Source organism: Babylonia areolata, chromosome 13 (assembly GCF_041734735.1).
Source record: "Babylonia areolata isolate BAREFJ2019XMU chromosome 13, ASM4173473v1, whole genome shotgun sequence".
Taxonomy (NCBI): Eukaryota; Metazoa; Mollusca; class Gastropoda; order Neogastropoda; family Buccinidae; genus Babylonia; species Babylonia areolata.
The window spans coordinates 25,780,870-25,799,278 of NC_134888.1; the positions used below are offsets into that span (position 1 = coordinate 25,780,870).

The following is an 18,409-nucleotide window of genomic DNA, read 5'->3' on the forward strand; positions in this document are numbered from 1 at the left end:
GTTGTGCTGTGACGTTTCGTGTTGTGCTGTGACGTTACGTGTTGTGCTGTAACGTTGGGGATTGTGCTGTGACGTTACGTGTTGTGCTGTGACGTTGGGGATTGTGCTGTGACGTTTCGTGTTGTGCTGTAACGTTACGTGTTGTGCTGTGACGTTGGGGATTGTGCTGTGACGTTACGTGTTGTGCTGTGACGTTGGGGGTTGTGCTGTGACGTTACGTGTTGTGCTGTGACGTTGGGGATTGTGCTGTGACGTTTCGTGTTGTGCTGTAACGTTACGTGTTGTGCTGTGACGTTGGGGATTGTGCTGTGACGTTACGTGTTGTGCTGTGACGTTGGGGATTGTGCTGTGACGTTACGTGTTGTGCTGTGACGTTGGGGATTGTGCTGTGACGTTGGGGGTTGTGCTGTGACGTTTCGTGTTGTGCTATAACACTGCATGTCTGATGCAAGATCAGACGCATTCTATAATTTTGAGGAAAGTAAATGTCCTGACCCTTTATAGCGTCTATCCAAACTAGTTTCCTTTCCTCAAAGATGCATCACTGCCTTCTGACATATCTGTATACAGCTAAACCACGGCTGTTAGGCACATGCCCCATCAGCGGCAGAACTCAACGCGCTTAGTCAGGCCTTTAGTGCAAGCATTTATATTTGTGTACCTATCAGAGTGGATTCTCCTTCACAGTTTTGCCAAAGGACAACGCTTATGTTGTCATGGGCTGGGTTGGGTTTTTTCAGTGTGGCAAGTGCGTGCTGCAGACGGAAGCTCAGTTCATCGTCACATGTAAATGACGACACGCTCAGTTGGATTTTCTAGTCAGACGTAGAAGAAAGGGCGACAGACAGCGGGATTCAAACCCTGATCTGAACTGACGCTGTATTGGGCGTCTGTAGCATACTGTCACCTGTCCACCCACACAAGGCGTCTGTAGCATACTGTCACCTGTCAACCCACACAACGTCTGTAGCATACTGTCACCTGTCCACCCACACAACGTCTGAAGCATACTGTCACCTGTCCACCCACACAAGACGTCTGAAGCATACTGTCACCTGTCCACCCACACAAGACGTCTGAAGCATACTGTCACCTGTCCACCCACACAAGGCGTCTGTAGCATACTGTCACCTGTCCATCCACACAAGACGTCTGTAGCATACTGCCACCTGTCCACCCACACAAGACGTCTGTAGCATACTGTCACCTGTCCACCCACACAAGACCTCTGAAGCATACTGTCACCTGTCAACCCACACAAGACGTCTGTAGCATACTGTCACCTGTCCACCCACACAAGACGTCTGTAGCATACTGTCACCTGTCCACCCACACAAGACCTCTGAAGCATACTGTCACCTGTCCACCCACACAACGTCTGAAGCATACTCTCACCTGTCCACCCACACAACGTCTGTAGCATACTGTCACCTGTCCACCCACACAAGACGTCTGAAGCATACTGTCACCTGTCCACCCACACAAGACGTCTGTAGCATACTCTCACCTGTCCACCCACACAAGACGTCTGAAGCATACTGTCACCTGTCCACCCACACAAGGCGTCTGTAGCATACTGTCACCTGTCCACCCACACAAGACGTTTGTAGCATACTGTCACCTGTCCACCCACACAAGACGTCTGAAGCATACTGTCACCTGTCCACCCACACAAGACGTCTGTAGCATACTGTCACCTGTCCACCCACACAAGACGTCTGAAGCATACTGTCACCTGTCCACCCACACAAGACGTCTGTAGCATACTGTCACCTGTCCACCCACACAAGACGTCTGTAGCATACTCTCACCTATCCACTCACACAAGACGTCTGAAGCATACTGTCACCTGTCCACCCACACAAGACGTCTGAAGCATACTGTCACCTGTCCACCCACACAAGGCGTCTGAAGCATACTGTCACCTGTCAACCCACACAAGACATCTGTAGCATACTGTCACCTGTCCACCCACACAAGACGTCTGAAGCATACTGTCACCTGTCCACCCACACAAGACGTCTGTAGCATACTGTCACCTGTCCATCCACACAAGGCGTCTGAAGCATACTGTCACCTGTCCACCCACACAAGACGTCTGTAGCATACTGTCACCTGTCCACCCACACAAGACGTCTGTAAAATACTCTCACCTGTCCACCCACACAAGACGTCTGTAGCATACTCTCACCTGTCCACTCACACAAGACGTCTGAAGCATACTGTCACCTGTCCACTCACACAAGACGTCTGTAGCATACTGTCACCTGTCCACCCACACAAGACGTCTGTAGCATACTGTCACCTGTCCACCCACACAAGACGTCTGTAGCATACTGTCACCTGTCCACCCACACAAGACGTCTGTAGCATACTGTCACCTGTCCACCCACACAAGACGTCTGTAGCATACTGTCACCTGTTCACCCACACAAGACGTCTGTAGCATACTGTCACCTGTCCACCCACACAAGACGTCTGTAGCATACTGTCACCTGTCCACCCACACAAGACGTCTGTAGCATACTGTCACCTGTCCACCCACACAAGACGTCTGTAGCATACTGTCACCTGTCCACCCACACAAGACGTCTGTAGCATACTGTCACCTGTCAACCCACACAAGGCGTATGTAGCATACTGTCACCTGTCAACCCACACAACGTCTGTAGCATACTGTCACCTGTCCACCCACACAAGACGTCTGAAGCATACTGTCACCTGTCCACCCACACAAGACGTCTGTAGCATACTGTCACCTGTCCACCCACACAACGTCTGTAGCATACTGTCACCTGTCCACCCACACAAGACGTCTGTAGCATACTGTCACCTGTCCACCCACACAACATAAACAATACATGAGAAGGGAGGAAGGAGTGGAGGGACATACTTTGCTAGTAGGTCAGTGCAAAAATTGAAAATGATAGAACGAGAAAAGAACTCAACACTTCAGTTAAAAAGAAAGTATGGAAGGGAGGTAACTTCATACGCTCAAAACCATTTTATATTCAAGACGAAGAATGGCGCTCACTTGAACGTTTGTGTCCAGCTGGCAAGTATACGCGAAATTATTTTCCCTTTAATCGACCAAAAGCCATTTGTTCTGCGGTATATTCCGGTTGTGGCAGTCGTTTTCCTGCGGCATATTACGTTTATAACTTTTCTCTTCGTTTCATCTCTTGTGTGTTTTCTTCTGCTCTGTTCTGGGCGGGATGGCAGAGGAGGGTGGGATTCTCGGGAACACGGGAGTTTGAAGGAAGTGACATATGTGTTTTTGAAGGAAGTGACATATGTGTTTTTGAAGGAAGTGACGCATGTGTTTTTGAAGGAAGTGACGTATGTGTTTTTGAAGGAAGTGACAAATGTATTTTTGAAGGAAGTGACGTATGTGTTTTTGAAGGAAGTGACAAATGTATTTTTGAAGGAAGTGACGTATGTGTCTTCATTGTTGGCTTTTGGTCTTTTTATGTTACCTTTTGTTTACAGTTTGCATCTTTTTTTTTCTTTTTCTTATTTATATTATTTTTTTGTCCCTGTTGAGGGCGAGGGAGGGATGTAAAAGATATAATGATAATGAAATAAAATAGGATAAAATAGATCATGCATATCGATTACCTGTTACCATCGTTGATATGTAATTTGTGTTGTGTTGTGTTGTGTTGTGTTGTTGTGTTGTGTTGTAACGTTTGTATCCAGCTTCGCCCTGTGTTAGTGACGACTGGCAAGGAACATGTTTAGGTGAGAGTTCGACCTTGATCTCAGAATATACATAATATTTCGCCAGTGGTCGAACTTCTCAAGGTTTCAACCTTTACTGCGTGAGAAAATGACGTCAGAATGCAGGTTTCCAGCCGCGTTTTTATCACAAAGATTCTTACTCAGTTCTGTGGAAGAAACCCACTCTGATAAATACACGAATGTAGATGCATGCACTCAATGCCTGACTAGGCGTGTTGGTTACGCTGCTGGTCCGGCATCTGCCCAGCTGTTGTTGTGTAGCGTGAAATTGTCCTGTCGCAGTGACACTCCCATGAGAAACTGAAACCGAACTGATTCTCACCTGCGCAGTACTCGTCAACTGGTCAATCAGCGCTTATCTCTTTCCATACGAACGGCGAAAGAGACGATGTTAACAGCGTTTCACCCCAATTACCATCATCAAAATATTGCAAGCGGAAGGCTCTTATACTGAAGACGTGAATGTTGACAAAGAATAACACAATTCTGACGACGGAAGCTAAAGGCTGGGTTATTCAGACACCCAATGGACATCCGAGGGGTCTGTGTAGAGGAGAAGAGAGGACTGGCCGTACTGAGTGAGTTATCGCTTCACGCCTCGACACTTGGACACAAGAGCCAGCAGAGCAGTCATTTTCATTTGTTGTTTAGTGTATCAGTATCAGCTTCAGTTTCTCAGGGAGGAATCACTACGTCAGGACAAATCCATATAGGCAACACCGCATCTGTCAGCAGTACAGCACAACGCACTTAGGTCAGGCCTTGAGAGCAAGGATATACATTTTTTATGCATATCAGAGTGGATTTCTTGTATATAATATTTGCCAGAGGATGATAACACTTTTTTGCCATTGGGTTTTTTTTTCAGTGCGCCAAGTGCGTGCTGCACACAGGACCTCGGTTTATCGTCTCATCCGAATGAAGAGACGCTCAGTTTGATTTTCCAGAAAGTTTAGGAGAAAAGGCGAAAGAGGAAACCGAAGGCAGGCCATTACCAACACGGTATTGGCAGATCAACGTCTTAACTATTCTGCCACCTTCCTCCAGTTTAAGGTGCACAAGTTTCCTGTTTACTGTCTGGCGTGTCAGGGTGTGTCAGGGTGTGTCACACCCGTTCATCGCTTTTCATGACTGGCAGCATTTTTTTTTTTTTTTTTTTTTTTTTTTTTTGTAAATGAATGCTCATTGCGTTTTGAGTGTTAAGAAAGGTAAATCACAAGTTTACTGCAAAGATAAATAAATGTTCATTGAGTTTTGAGTGTTAAGAAAGGTAAATCACAAGTTTACTGCAAACTTTTCACATTAGTTTTGAAATAACAGGATTCTGTTTTCCAGTCTTTTTGAATATGAACTTTGTAAACGCACACTTTCAAAACCAAATGGAATGGTAAATGTTTATAACAAATTTACATAATTCTATAAATTTACTTGAATTTGATGAAACCTTAGCAAACATTCTGATTATATGACTTCCATACAAATGATTCATCCTGAATACAAAGGTAAATACAGTGTGGACATATGCTTTGTTATCTAAGAACAGCTCACAACAAATTCCAGATCTGATATATTGCAGCCTGTGTGAATCATAAGGCTTTTATTTTCATTCTGGCCAGATATCATCATAAACGTTCGGATGTTACAAGATTTCCATATTTTGGGTATTCACAATGGTTTTTCTTTGGTGTGTGTGTTTTTGTTTCTTTTTAATCTCGGATAACCTCCGAACCAGACGTAATGCTTTGGAAGAGATTTCTGAATGGGCTTGACGACAGAGATACACTTAATACATTTTCTATAAACGTAGATATGACACATGTGTCTGATTTTTAGTCATCACAGCCTGTAATTTATGATTTCAATGGAAACGAGTGTCCTTTCTGATTTCAACTGACATATGTGTAATTTCTTGTTTCAGTTTACACCTACGTCCTGTCTGATTTCAGCTAACACGTGTGTCATTTTTATTTCAGTTACCACACATGCTCCATCTGATTTCATTTGACATACGTAATTTATTATTTCAGTTAATACGTATACCCTGTCTGATTTCAACTGACACATATGAAATTCATTATTTCAACTAACACGGTTGCCCTGTATGATTCAAGCTGACACATATGTAATTCATTATTTCAGTTAACACGGTTGCCCCGTATGATTCAAGCTGACACACATGTAATTCATTATTTCAGTTAACACGTTTGCCCCGTATGATTCAAGCTGACACATACGTAATTCATTATTTCAGTTAGCACGTTAGACCTGTATGATTCAAGTTGAAACATACATAATTCGTTATTTCAGTTAACACGTTTGCCCTGTATGATTCAAGCTGACACATACGTAATTCATTATTTCAGTTAACACGTTAGACCTATATGATTCAAGTTGACACATACATAATTCGTTATTTCAGTTAACACGTTTGCCCTGTATGATTCAAGCTGACACATGAGTAATTCATTATTTCAGTTAACACGTTTGCCCTATATGATTCAAGCTGACACATGAGTAATTCATTATTTCAGTTAACACGTTAGACCTGTATGATTCAAGTTGAAACATACATAATTCGTTATTTCAGTTAACACGTTTGCCCTGTATGATTCAAGCTGACACATGAGTAATTCATTATTTCAGTTAACACGTTAGACCTGTATGATTCAAGTTGACACATACATAATTCGTTATTTCAGTTAACACGTTTGCCCTGTATGATTCAAGCTGACACATGTGTAATTCATTATTTCAGTTAACACGTTTGCCCTGTATGATTCAAGCTGACATATGAATTATGTGTGATTACAGTGGAGGTATGGGAGTGACCACAAGTCTCTGACTGAAACACAGCTGACACATGAACACGTGTGTGTGTATGTCATTTCCCCCCCTCATAGCTTTTTAGCAGTTATAATATGATATTCACACATCCTAATTCACTACGCGCTTTTGTTGTTGGTGGTGTTTTTGTTTTTATTGTTGTTGATGGAGAAGGGGGTGGGAGGGGGGGGGGGGGGGGGGAGAGTGTTTGCCTCATGACCAGAACATGTGTTTAGCGATGCGATGTCAGTTCGGCATCGGAGCCGTTTCGGAAAACAAACAACAACAAATGAGAGCAAAGCCCCCCCCCCCCCCCGCTCACCCCCCACCCCCACCCCCCCTTATCCCTCTTGCCCCTCTCCCCCACTCCTCCCCCCCCCCCAAAAAAAAAAGAAAAAAGAAAGAAAGAAAGAAAAAAAGAAGAATTGTAAGCAGTCGATACTTTGAAACAACAAAGCGAGATCCAGTCATCTGGTAATATTATGTTTAATCGTGGTTTCCCTGTTGTTTATTTTTATCTACACATGCGACTTACCCTGTCCCTGTCTACCACCCGATGAAACATCGATCAAGGGAAGAAAGAAAGAAAGAAAACATACGTCACAGCATGTGCTCAGCATAATGTCATGAATATGTTGTGCATATATTATATATATATATATATATATATATATATAGAGAGAGAGAGAGAGAGAGAGAGAGAGAGAGAGAGAGGTATAAAGACTTTATCTGTATATATAGTATGCTGGGAATTAAAATCTTAATAGAATTAGTGTGACATTCAAAACAGATCCTATTTTGCTGAGCACAGACCCCAGTACTTTTTTTTTAAGGCAAGATATATCATTAATGTCATGTCGATTTTATCATATATTCTCGCCATTTGGGCATCAAATCACACGTTTAGTTTCTTTCTTTTTATTTATTTGTTTTTTTTTTTGTTTTTTTTTTTTTTTTTTTACTTACTAGAAACATAAATAACTGGTTTGCACAAGACAATAAAACTGTGACGGGGTTCCTTGGTATTGGTAACGACCGTTATCTCAATATTTTGCAGCATACTGATTTGCACACGTTAAGAAGTGAGAGTTCTCAATAAGTAAGCGTGAAAAAACACAACACATATACAAAGTGCGCTACAATAACACGGTGCTTTTTAGTTCAAGAAGAGTCAGCAGAAATGTTGACAACATGCACTGAAAAACTCATAGAATTTACTGACGAGAGTAGACATAGAGTGATTCACATGACAACTGATGGCAGTGAACGTGTAGGAGTTTTGCAACGTAACACTTTGCACTTTGCTAAGAACGATGTGTTCGCAATGATCAAAAGAAAAAAAAAAGAAACACTTAAAAACGGTTACGACTACAAAATGCTTTATCGTGCAAGAAGAAGTCACCATTAGTGTTGACAATAAACATTGGAAAATTCACAAGAAATTACTGATAAGAGTAGACGTAGACAAATTCATAGAATTGCTGTTGACAGGAAACCTAGAGAGATTCACTGTGCTGCTGCTAACAGCAGACGTATATTGATTGATTTACCACCAGCAGCAGACATAGAGATTCACACCATTGCACTAATAGTAGACGTACATTCTCAGAATTACCGATAACAGCAGACGCAGAAGTGGGATTCACATGTGTATTATCAACAACAAAGAAATTTGCCAACTTACTGTCAAGTTATACAAAGATTTACAGAACTGTTGTTTACAATGAACATAGATTTCCTTCTGTGCAGCAAAGAACAAAGTCGTTTTTTCGTTGTGCGTGCACTGTTCATATTTTATGTTCTCACGACAGGGATGTCTCATTCATAAACCAATCATATGTGTCACGAAAACGATACTCTGTTTAATGGATACAAATGTCAGACCTAGTTTGCAATAATATGTTTTGAATTTCTGACAGTTCCTCGTGTGGCCTCTGCTGCTTACCAGCCAGAAATAAACATCGTGGCAAAAGGATGGACATGACGTATACACAAATTTGAAAGTTCGCCTGTTCTTGTGAGATAGGGTAAGTTGGCCTAATTGAGAACAGCATGAAATTGCGAACGGCTCATGTACCGCACCACTTCGAAGCGTTCTCACTCCACACATTTCATAACCTCGTTCCTTACCTTAATGAATCTTCACTTCCAAGAACCAGTCAAACAGCAGCTGTTTCTGGCTATTTCCACGCTCTTTCTTCTCTTCGCGCATCATTGCTGACCAAGTTCACAAACGTTGTCTCACAATCCGAGAATCAAGGGAAGCAAGCAAGATTCGACTTGAACTTTGACACAGTTGAAAATAGCTGACTTTACTAGATAAGTAAAGGAATTGTGCACTTCCAGTGCTGGGAGAATTTAAGAAAGTATTTTTGGTAACAGATCAGAACGTCGGTTTTGACAGGAATCTCCAAAATAGTGTCGTTTACACCAGTTACTGAGTGCTCTCAAAAGGGTTTATCTGTGTGCGGTGTACATGTAGGTGTGTATGTTTAAATGTGTGATTGTGTGTGCGCGTGCGCGCGCGCGCGCGCGTGTATGTATATGTATGTGTGTGTGTGTGATCAAAACCAACAATACAAGTCCGGTGAGATGCTCCAATAATATGTTATGTCTAATGAGTTCAAGACCTGCTTCTGTTTTAATTAATTGTTCACTTGTCCCAAACTCATCATTCGCACTAAGACTTGCCCGTTCGCAATTACCCAGAGACACCTTTGCTATTTAACTGTTGAAAGAACGAGCAGACGAACCTTTTTGCTGTTGTTGCAATCAATCGGAGAAAGCCTTCCAAAGCAGGAGAGATACAGTTGACGATGTACGACCTGTTATCTATACAATACACACGTTGAGCTGGTCGCTTCTACTGGGTCATTCGCAAAATTAGGACTACCTATCCTACTAGTGTCATCTATCATAGCGACCTTGACTAATGCGACATGCAGAGGTCACAGGTCACATACTTGATGGGAGATTTGGGAGAGAGAGAGAGAGAGAGATAGTGACATACAGAGAGAGAGAGAGAGAGAACAGTGGGGAGGCGAAAGGGAGTGTTTCCGGATTTTCAACGGGAACAAAACTACACCAGACACATGAAACTGGCCCAATCCAAGTAGAAAGCAGAAGCAGCCGTGTTCAGGTAACGAGGAGTATCATTCACCAAAGAAAGCTGTCATGACCACATAGCTAATGCAGCACTGTATCTGGCCATGGACACAACAGTTTATGGACAGGAGGTGGAGGGGAAGGGGGTAGGGGGGGGAGCGGTGGGATGAGAATGTGAACAATTTTTAGACGGATTTTTTAATATATATATATATATATATATATATATATATATATATATATATATATATATATATATATATATATATATATATATATATATATTGGACGGATTTTTTTTTCTTATGACGTATATATGTTGGACGGATTGTTTTTATCATGACGTATATATGTTGGACGGATTGTTTCTTTTTTATTATGGCGTGTATATGTTGGACGGATTTTTAAAATTTTATTATGACGTATATATGTAGGACGGCTTTTTTTATTTTTATTATGACGTATATATTTTGGACGGATTTTTTTTATGACGTATATATATATATATATATATATATATATATATATATATGTTGGATGGATTATTTTTTTTTATCATGACGTATATATGTTGGACAGATTGTTATTCATTATGACGTATATATGTTGGACGGATTGGGTTTTTTTAAACGCAGGACGCAGGACGTATTTCTTTTAATGGCAGACATGTAAGTGCATCACTAATGTTTTTCACGGCTCGAGAGACATCAGTCTTTTTGCTTATCATGGTGTGTACGTATGGTGTGTAAAGGATACACATATATAATCATTCATGTCCCCAGGGGGACCACGTGAAACAAACTTCTTGCCTTGCCTTGCCTTGCCTTGCCTTGCCTTTCCCTTCCCTTCCCTACCCTTGCCTTCCCTCGCCTTGCCTTGCCTAAGAGATTCATCTGTGTGAACACAACACTGTTCTCTGCACGGGAACACGTCGCCACAGTGAGGTAATACCCTCTGTGTGTGTGTGTGTGTGTGTGTGTGTGTGTGTGTGTGTGTGTGTGTGTGTGTGTGTGTGTTTCCTTTCTTTTTGTTTCTTTTTTTTTTAATGTGTGTATTGTATGAACAACTCTGTTGAATTTGTCTTCCGAAGTTTCCCCAAAACATATCCTCTTTTTGTAAGTTTCCAAAAACAATGACCGTGCACATTATGTGCAGAGTGTGTGGGTGGGTGGGTGCCCGTGGTGGTGGGTGTATTGGTGGGTGGGTGCCCGTGGTGGTGGGTGTATTGTCTCTCTAGGAACAGAAACAGAAAAGGGGTACCGGTGGGAGGAAGGCGGGACGAGTGCAAACATGATCTACCATTCACAATAAGAAAAAAATATACATGAAAAGTCATGAAACAGTTGACCCAGTTCTCTTACAGCTGGACACTTTTCAATTGAGAACCGTCATGATTATATCCTGGGCTCTTTTCTACTGAATGGAAAATGCACACACTACAATAAAATACAGGGATGGAGTCAAACAAACAAAGAAAAATAGACTTAATCTACGGAAAAGAAAGGAACACCCTTAATAAATACAGTAATCACAAGACTTGTCCGACGAAAACCATCTTCGCGTAAAATGTATTGACAGCTAAACATGAATTCTTTGGAACACAATACAGTAATCTCAAAACTTGTCTGACAAGATCCACCTTAACCTAACCTTGGACAGCTAAACATGAATTTCAATCGAAAAGGAACGAACGGACCCTAAGATCCCAAGACATGTCAGACTACATCTACTTTTGCCTAAAACGTATTGACAGGTAAACAAGAATTTCAACGGACAAAAAAACAACAACAACAAAACACACAAAAAAACAACAACAAAAAACAAGCAAACAAACAAACAAACAAAAAATAAAACAAAATAAAACAAAACAAAGCGAACCATTATCTCAAGACTTATCACACTGAATTTACCTTCGCCTAAAATATATTGATAACTAAACACGAATTTCAAGGGAAAAAACGAACACCCTAAAATAATCTCAAGACTTGTCACACTAAATCCACCTTCGCCTAAAACGTATCGACAGCTTTAACACGAATTTCAACGGAACATCCTGCAGTATGCTCGAAACTCGTTACACTAAATCCACCTTCGCCTAAAATAGATTAATAGCTAAACATGAATTTTAACGAGCTAAAAACGAACACCCTAGAGTAATCTCAAAACTCGTTACACTAAATCCACCTTCTCTTTAAAACAAAAAAAACTAATACCCCTCCCCCCAGCCCCACCCCAAATATAAACGTATTGAACCGCACATGTCACAGACCCCAGAAGGACTACCACGTCTTTCCAGAGGTCACAAAACCACGGGACAAGGTCAGCGGTCCGAGGACTTCTTGCCGGGTCTGTGTTTGCTGACGCAGTTCGTGATGGACTTCTTTCCGACCAGCTTGTCATCGACGAACAGGTAGTTGGTCATGTCCGGGCCCTCCACGTCGCTGTAGATGTGACCCTTGTGACCGTCCAGCTCGAAGATTAGGTCAACGTCGTAATCGTCGTCATGCAGATACGCCTGCCCGCAAGGAAACAAGAAGAGGTAAGGCCTTCAAGACACTCACTTGTGATATGCACTTTACCCATCATAGGAATTATGAGGAAGAGCTCAGAACTCAGAACTGTTTTAATGTAAGGCCACCGACCTGTATACATATGAACGCACGTGTTGCACACACACACACACACACACACACGCGCGCGCGCGCGCACACACACACACACATATGAAAACCAAACCTTGAGTTGGATGAACAACAAAACTGGTAATATAAACTGATAATATAAAAAACTAAATAAAAAGCTAAGGGTAATTTAGAAACATGTCTTTCATCTGCCCACACGGAAAACAAGAGGGGCAAGGCCTTCAGGACTCTCATATGTGATACGCGCTTTTTCCATTAAAGGAATCATTAGAAAGAAAAATGAAGAGAGAGACAGAGAGAGAGTCGTTCAAAATGTGTTCAGTATCAAACGTTTGAGACAAGAAAAACAGAAGTCTTGGTGTGGGACTGAAGTGAGCACGTTATGTTCGGAAACAAGTTAGTCTTACAGCGCTGCAATGCATCTGCCAAATGGCAGCCAAAACTAACATTTAAACGTATGGTTTTTTTTTAGCGCTAATCATTGCTTTCTGTATTCGTATGGAGTTTCAGGATTAGCTCTTTCTTGGGTCAAAAGCTATCTTTCAAGTCGCTTGGAAGTCATTATCAATAATCACTCATCGCAACCAGCACCTGTTTTGTTCGGGGTTCCACAGGGTTCTGTCTTATGTCCTTTACTCTTCATCATGTACACCAAACCTCATCCTACACTCATCCAAAGTCACTTGGTTTCCAATCGATATTTCGCAGATGACACACAGCTTTATAGAACATGTCACCCTTCAGAAACAGGTCAAACCATACAGACTTTACAGTCATGCATCGTAGTGGTCAAATCATGGATGACAGATCACAAACCCAAACTAAATTATAACAAGACAGAGGCACTTCTCATTCACTCAAAGCACTCATTTTCTGACTAAGCCTTCATCTATCCTGATAGGAAGCTCAGATATATCTTTCTCAGCATCTGCACGCGATTTAGGTTACATGCTTTCTGATGACATGACACTTAACATACACATCAACCACATTTGTTCTATCTAGATTTGATTATGGAAATGCTTTTCTCGCTGGCTGCCCCAAACACTGTGTTGACAAACTTCAAAAAGTTCAAAACGTTGCAGCACGACTCACTGTCAAAGCTAAGAAACGTCAACGCATCACCCCCCTACTCGCTTCCCTTCACTGGCTCCCCATTCAAGCACCAATATAATACAAACTCTTAGTCCTTTGTCACAATTTCTTCACTGATTCTTGTCCTATCTTTCAAATTTACTTTCTGTCTGTTCACCATCCACACAAGTCCGTTCTTCAAATAACAAGCGCACACTGTCCATTTCAAAGATTCGTACTAGAACTTACGGTGACCGTTCCTTTTCTTTCGTTGCACCTGAACAATGGAATTCACTGCCCTCACACCTCCGTTATACCCCAACACCCGCATTCAAGAGAGCACACCAAACATATCTTTTCAAACTGTACTTTTTTCACTGAAAGTTTTCCATCTGCATATGCTTGCTGTGATTTTTGTTGCTGGATGTGCTCTTTGTGTTGATCTGTATGCATCTGTGATAATTTTTTTGTGTTTTTCGCGATACCTGGTTCCCTGGTGTTTATTTTTGACAATGGTGAATGTGATGTGCTTTGTTTTGCTGTGATTTGCACTTGTGTGGTTTGAGACTCTGATGGCGCCTGTGTCGATTTGCAAGTTTTTATGTCATTTAGTCTTACATATGTATATTTAGCCAATGTCATGTGAAACTGTGTTGACTTTGTACATATTTTACACCTAGTCTGAAATTTATATATTTTATTGTAAAGCGCGGTGAGCCCCATCTGAGATGGGGGTACTGCGCTATATAAGCCTACATTTTACTTTTATCATTCGGCGTGATAACGCCGTTTAAATAATGTTATCTTGATATGTCTCCATTATTTCAGATTTTTAAAGCGGTAAAGGAGACGTTGCCATAGCCTTAGGCACAACGCAACATGTAGCAGTTTTCTCTGGATCTGCGCAGAACCGTGTACACTAGACTTTGGCATTCCGCCGGCTGTGAACGTGATGGGTGCAGTTGATTCAATTTGTTTTTAACGCTCAGAATGAATCAAATCAGTATCCACTTTAAAATATTCATATGTGTAGTAAACACTTCGATGGTGACATGCGGATTTTATTTGCCACGATGTCTGATACTGATGGACATTTGCCACGAGTAAAAGCTGGCGAACATGCGATGTATACTTGCCACGATGTTTAATTAATGAAGGTGGGCGTGGTGTGTTTGCCACGATAATTTATTAATGCTTGATGACATCTGGTGTATATTTGCCACGATATTTGATTAATGCTTGGTGACATCTGGCGTATATTTGCCACGATATTTGATTAATGCTTGGTGACATCTGGTGTATATTTGCCATGATTTATATAGCTGGTGGACATGAGTGGTGCACTGTCTGTCATCCATCCATCATGTTACTTACAGCAACCTCCACGTTCTCGTCATCGATGATGACGTTCATGGTATCTCGAGCTGCAACACAACATTCAGGATGTTTCAAGGTATAATTGTGTTTGGCAACAACACACAACATTCAGGATGTTTCAAGGTATAATTGTGTTTGGCAACAACACACAACATTCAGGATGTTTCAAGGTATAATTGTTTTTGGCAACAACACACAACATTCAGGATGTTTCAAGGTATAGTTGTTTTTGGCAACAACACACAACATTCAGGATGTTTCAAGGTATAATTGTGTTTGGCAACAACACACAACATTCAGGATGTTTCAAGGTATAATTGTGTTTGGCAACAACACACAACATTCAAGATGTTTCAAGGTATAATTGTGTTTGGCAACAACACACAACATTCAGGATGTTTCAAGGTATAGTTGTTTTTGGCAACAACACACAACATTCAAGATGTTTCAAGGTATAGTTGTTTTTGGCAACAACACACAACATTCAAGATGTTTCAAGGTATAGTTGTTTTTGGCAACAACACACAACATTCAAGATGTTTCAAGGTATAATTGTGTTTGGCAACAACACACAACATTCAGGATGTTTCAAGGTATAATTGTTTTTGGCAACAACACACAACATTCAGGATGTTTCAAGGTATAGTTGTTTTTGGCAACAACACACAACATTCAGGATGTTTCAAGGTATAATTGTGTTTGGCAACAACACACAACATTCAGGATGTTTCAAGGTATAATTGTGTTTGGCAACAACACACAACATTCAGGATGTTTCAAGGTATAATTCTCTCTGTCTGTTTCTATCTCTGTCTCTCTCTCTCTCCATCTCCCTCCCTAACTACCCCTTACCACTAAACCCGCCCCTCTCTCTCTCTCCATCTCCCACCCTCACTACCCCTTACCGTCTCTCTCTCTGTCTCTCTCTCCTTCTCCCTCTCTCACTACCCTTTATCCTCTCCTCTCTCTCTCTCCATCTTCCTCCCTGACTACCCCTTACCCCCCTCTCTCTCTGTCTCTCTCTGTCTCTCTCTCCATCTCCCTACCTCACTACCCCTTATGCTCTCTGTGTCTCTCTCTGTGTCTCTCTCTCCATCTTCCTCCCTGACTACCCCTTAACCTCTCTGTCTCTCTCTGTCTCTCCATCTCCCTCCCTCACTACCCCTGACCCTCTTTCTCTCCGTGTTTCTGTGTCTCTCTCTGTCTGTCTGCCTCTCTCTCTCTGTGTCTCTCCATCTCCCTCCCTCACTACCCCTTACCACGCCCCTCTCTGTCTCTCTCTCTCTGTCTCTCAATCTCCCTCCCTCACTACCCCTTACCCCCCTCTCTGTCTCTCTCTCTCTCTGTGTGTGTCTCTCCATCTCCCTCCCTTAATATACCTTACCTCCCCTCTCTCTCTGTCTCCCTCTCTCTCTCCATCTCCCTCCCTCACTAACCCTTACCCTCTCTCTCTCTGTCTGTCTCTCCATCTCCCTTCCTCACTATTCCTTACCCTGTTTCTCTCTCTCTCTCACCATTTTCTTATCTCACTACCCTTTACCCCCTCTCTCCCTCTCTTTCTCTCTCCATCTTCTTACCTCACTACCCCTTACTCTCTCTCTCTCTCTGTCTCTCTCCATCTTCTTACCTCACTACCCCTTACCCTCTCTCTCCATCTTCTTACCTCACTACCCCTTACCCTCTCTCTCTCTGTGGCTCTCTCCATCTTCTTACCTCACTACCCCTTACCCTCTCTCTCTGTCTCTCTCTCTCTGTCTCTCCATCTCCCTCCCTTAATATACCTTACCTCCCTCTCTCTCTATCTCCCTCTCTCTCTCCATCTCCCTCCCTCACTAACCCTTACCCTGTCTCTCTCTCTCTCTCTCTCTCTCTCTCTCTCCATCTTCTTATCTCACTACCCTTTACCCCCTCTCTCCCTCTCTTTCTCTCTCCATCTTCTTACCTCACTACCCCTTAACTCCCCCCCCCCTCTCTATCGGTCTCTCTCCATCTTCTTACCTCACTACCCCCCCCTCTCTCTCTCCCTCTCTCTCTGTGTCTCTCTCCATCTCCCTCCCTCACTACCCGTTACACCCTCCCCTCTCTCTCTGTCTCTCTCCATCTCCCTTCCTCACTACCCCTTATCCCCCCCTTTCTCTGTCTCTCTCTCCATCTCCCTCCCTCACTACCCCTTACCCCCCCTCTCTCTCTCTTCCTCCATCTCCCTCCCTTACTACCGCTTACCCACTCTTTTTTTTTTTTCTCAAGGCCTGACTAAGCGCGTTGGGTTACGCTGCTGGTCAGGCATCTGCTTGGCAGATGTGGTGTAGCGTATATGGATTTGTCCGAACGCAGTGACGCCTCCTTGAGCTACTGAAACTGAAACTGAAACTTACCCACTCTCCTTTTCTGTCTCTCTGTCCCCCTCCCTCCTTCCCTCTCTCTTTTTTTCTCTCTCCTCCGTCGATAGCCCTTGCCCCCCCACCCTCCACCCCCCTCTCCCCCCGCTCTCCTCATACCTTACTCTTCCGCCTCTCTCTCTTGTCTCTTTGTCCCTCTCCCCTCCCCCCATTTCCCTGCCCGCCCCCTCCTCCCTCTCTCTGTACGTCCCTCCACCCACCCACCCACCCACCCCTACCCCTCTGCCCTCCCTCTTTTCTTTCTGTCTCTTTGTCTTTCTTTGTGTTTCTTCTTCTTGCTGACACACAGCAGTTGTGAAGCGGTCGACGATGACTGAGTAAAGAGTAACGCTTGGCTTCCTGTCCATTCAATGACAAAAACTGTGGAGATACAAAGGCTATTCTGTGAGTTCACTGGCACGGCGAATGGAATGCTGCCAGGTCAGGATGCCTTAACCTCTTGAATACCGAAAAAGAAAAGTGAAAAGTGATTGTGTCGAAAAAAAAAAATCAATATTTAGGACAATTCGCCCCCCAAACCGAGAAAACGGTGGGGAGATAATTATAGGAAAACTACTCTAGATCAAATAATTAACGTTGTGAGTTTTTCAGCCTTCCAAAGTTGTTTCCCTTCTTTTGCGACCTCATGACGCATGTACATGAATACGTACTATGGCACTCAAGGGGGTTAATGGAGGGGGTATGTGTTCTCGGTTCTGGGTAAGCCAGGGAATTTTGAAACAGCTATCAGAATCATTATTCTATTATCTCAGTAAGAGAAATTAAATACGTGTGGTGAAGTCTGTGACACATGATTACAGATAACAAGCATAACACAGAAAAAAAATGGCATACACCACATAGGGAAGTGGGTAAGTGCGAACGATCCAGTCGAAGTGAACAACTCAACGTGTAATAATAATGATGGTATTTACATAGCGCTGAATCCTGTGCATAGACAAATCTAAGTGCTTTCGCACCAGTCATTCTCACGCACGCATAACTCTAAAACTGGGGAAACTGAAGACAAGGAAGAGGCAGGGAAGGGAGGCTATTTTGGGAAGAGGTGGGTTTTAAAGCCAGACTTGAAAGAGCTGAGTCTGGAGACTTGACGAAGCGAAAGAGGAAGTTCATTCCAATTGCAAGGTCCAGAGACAGAGAAAGAACGGCGGCCAACAGTCGAGAGTTTGAATCTGGGTATGCGTAAATGGGGTGGATCCGAAGCTGATCGTAGTGAGCGAGATGGAGTGTAGAGGAGAAGGCAGCCTC

At 42.7% G+C, this 18,409-nt stretch overlaps 1 protein-coding gene across 2 annotated transcripts in view; it reads right to left on the bottom strand.

Moving 5' to 3' along the window:
* Positions 1-10,259: 10,259 nt before the first annotated feature.
* Positions 10,260-18,409, bottom strand: part of LOC143288892 (uncharacterized) — a 78,440-nt gene continuing 70,290 nt past the window's right edge. For both annotated transcript variants that reach the window (XM_076597555.1, XM_076597554.1), the window contains 2 exons: positions 14,760-14,809; positions 10,260-12,184 (listed from right to left, as the gene is read on the bottom strand). In XM_076597555.1, the coding sequence (XP_076453670.1) occupies positions 11,990-12,184; positions 14,760-14,809 (245 nt within the window). In that variant the 3' untranslated portion in view covers positions 10,260-11,989. The remainder of the gene's footprint in view (positions 12,185-14,759; positions 14,810-18,409) is intronic.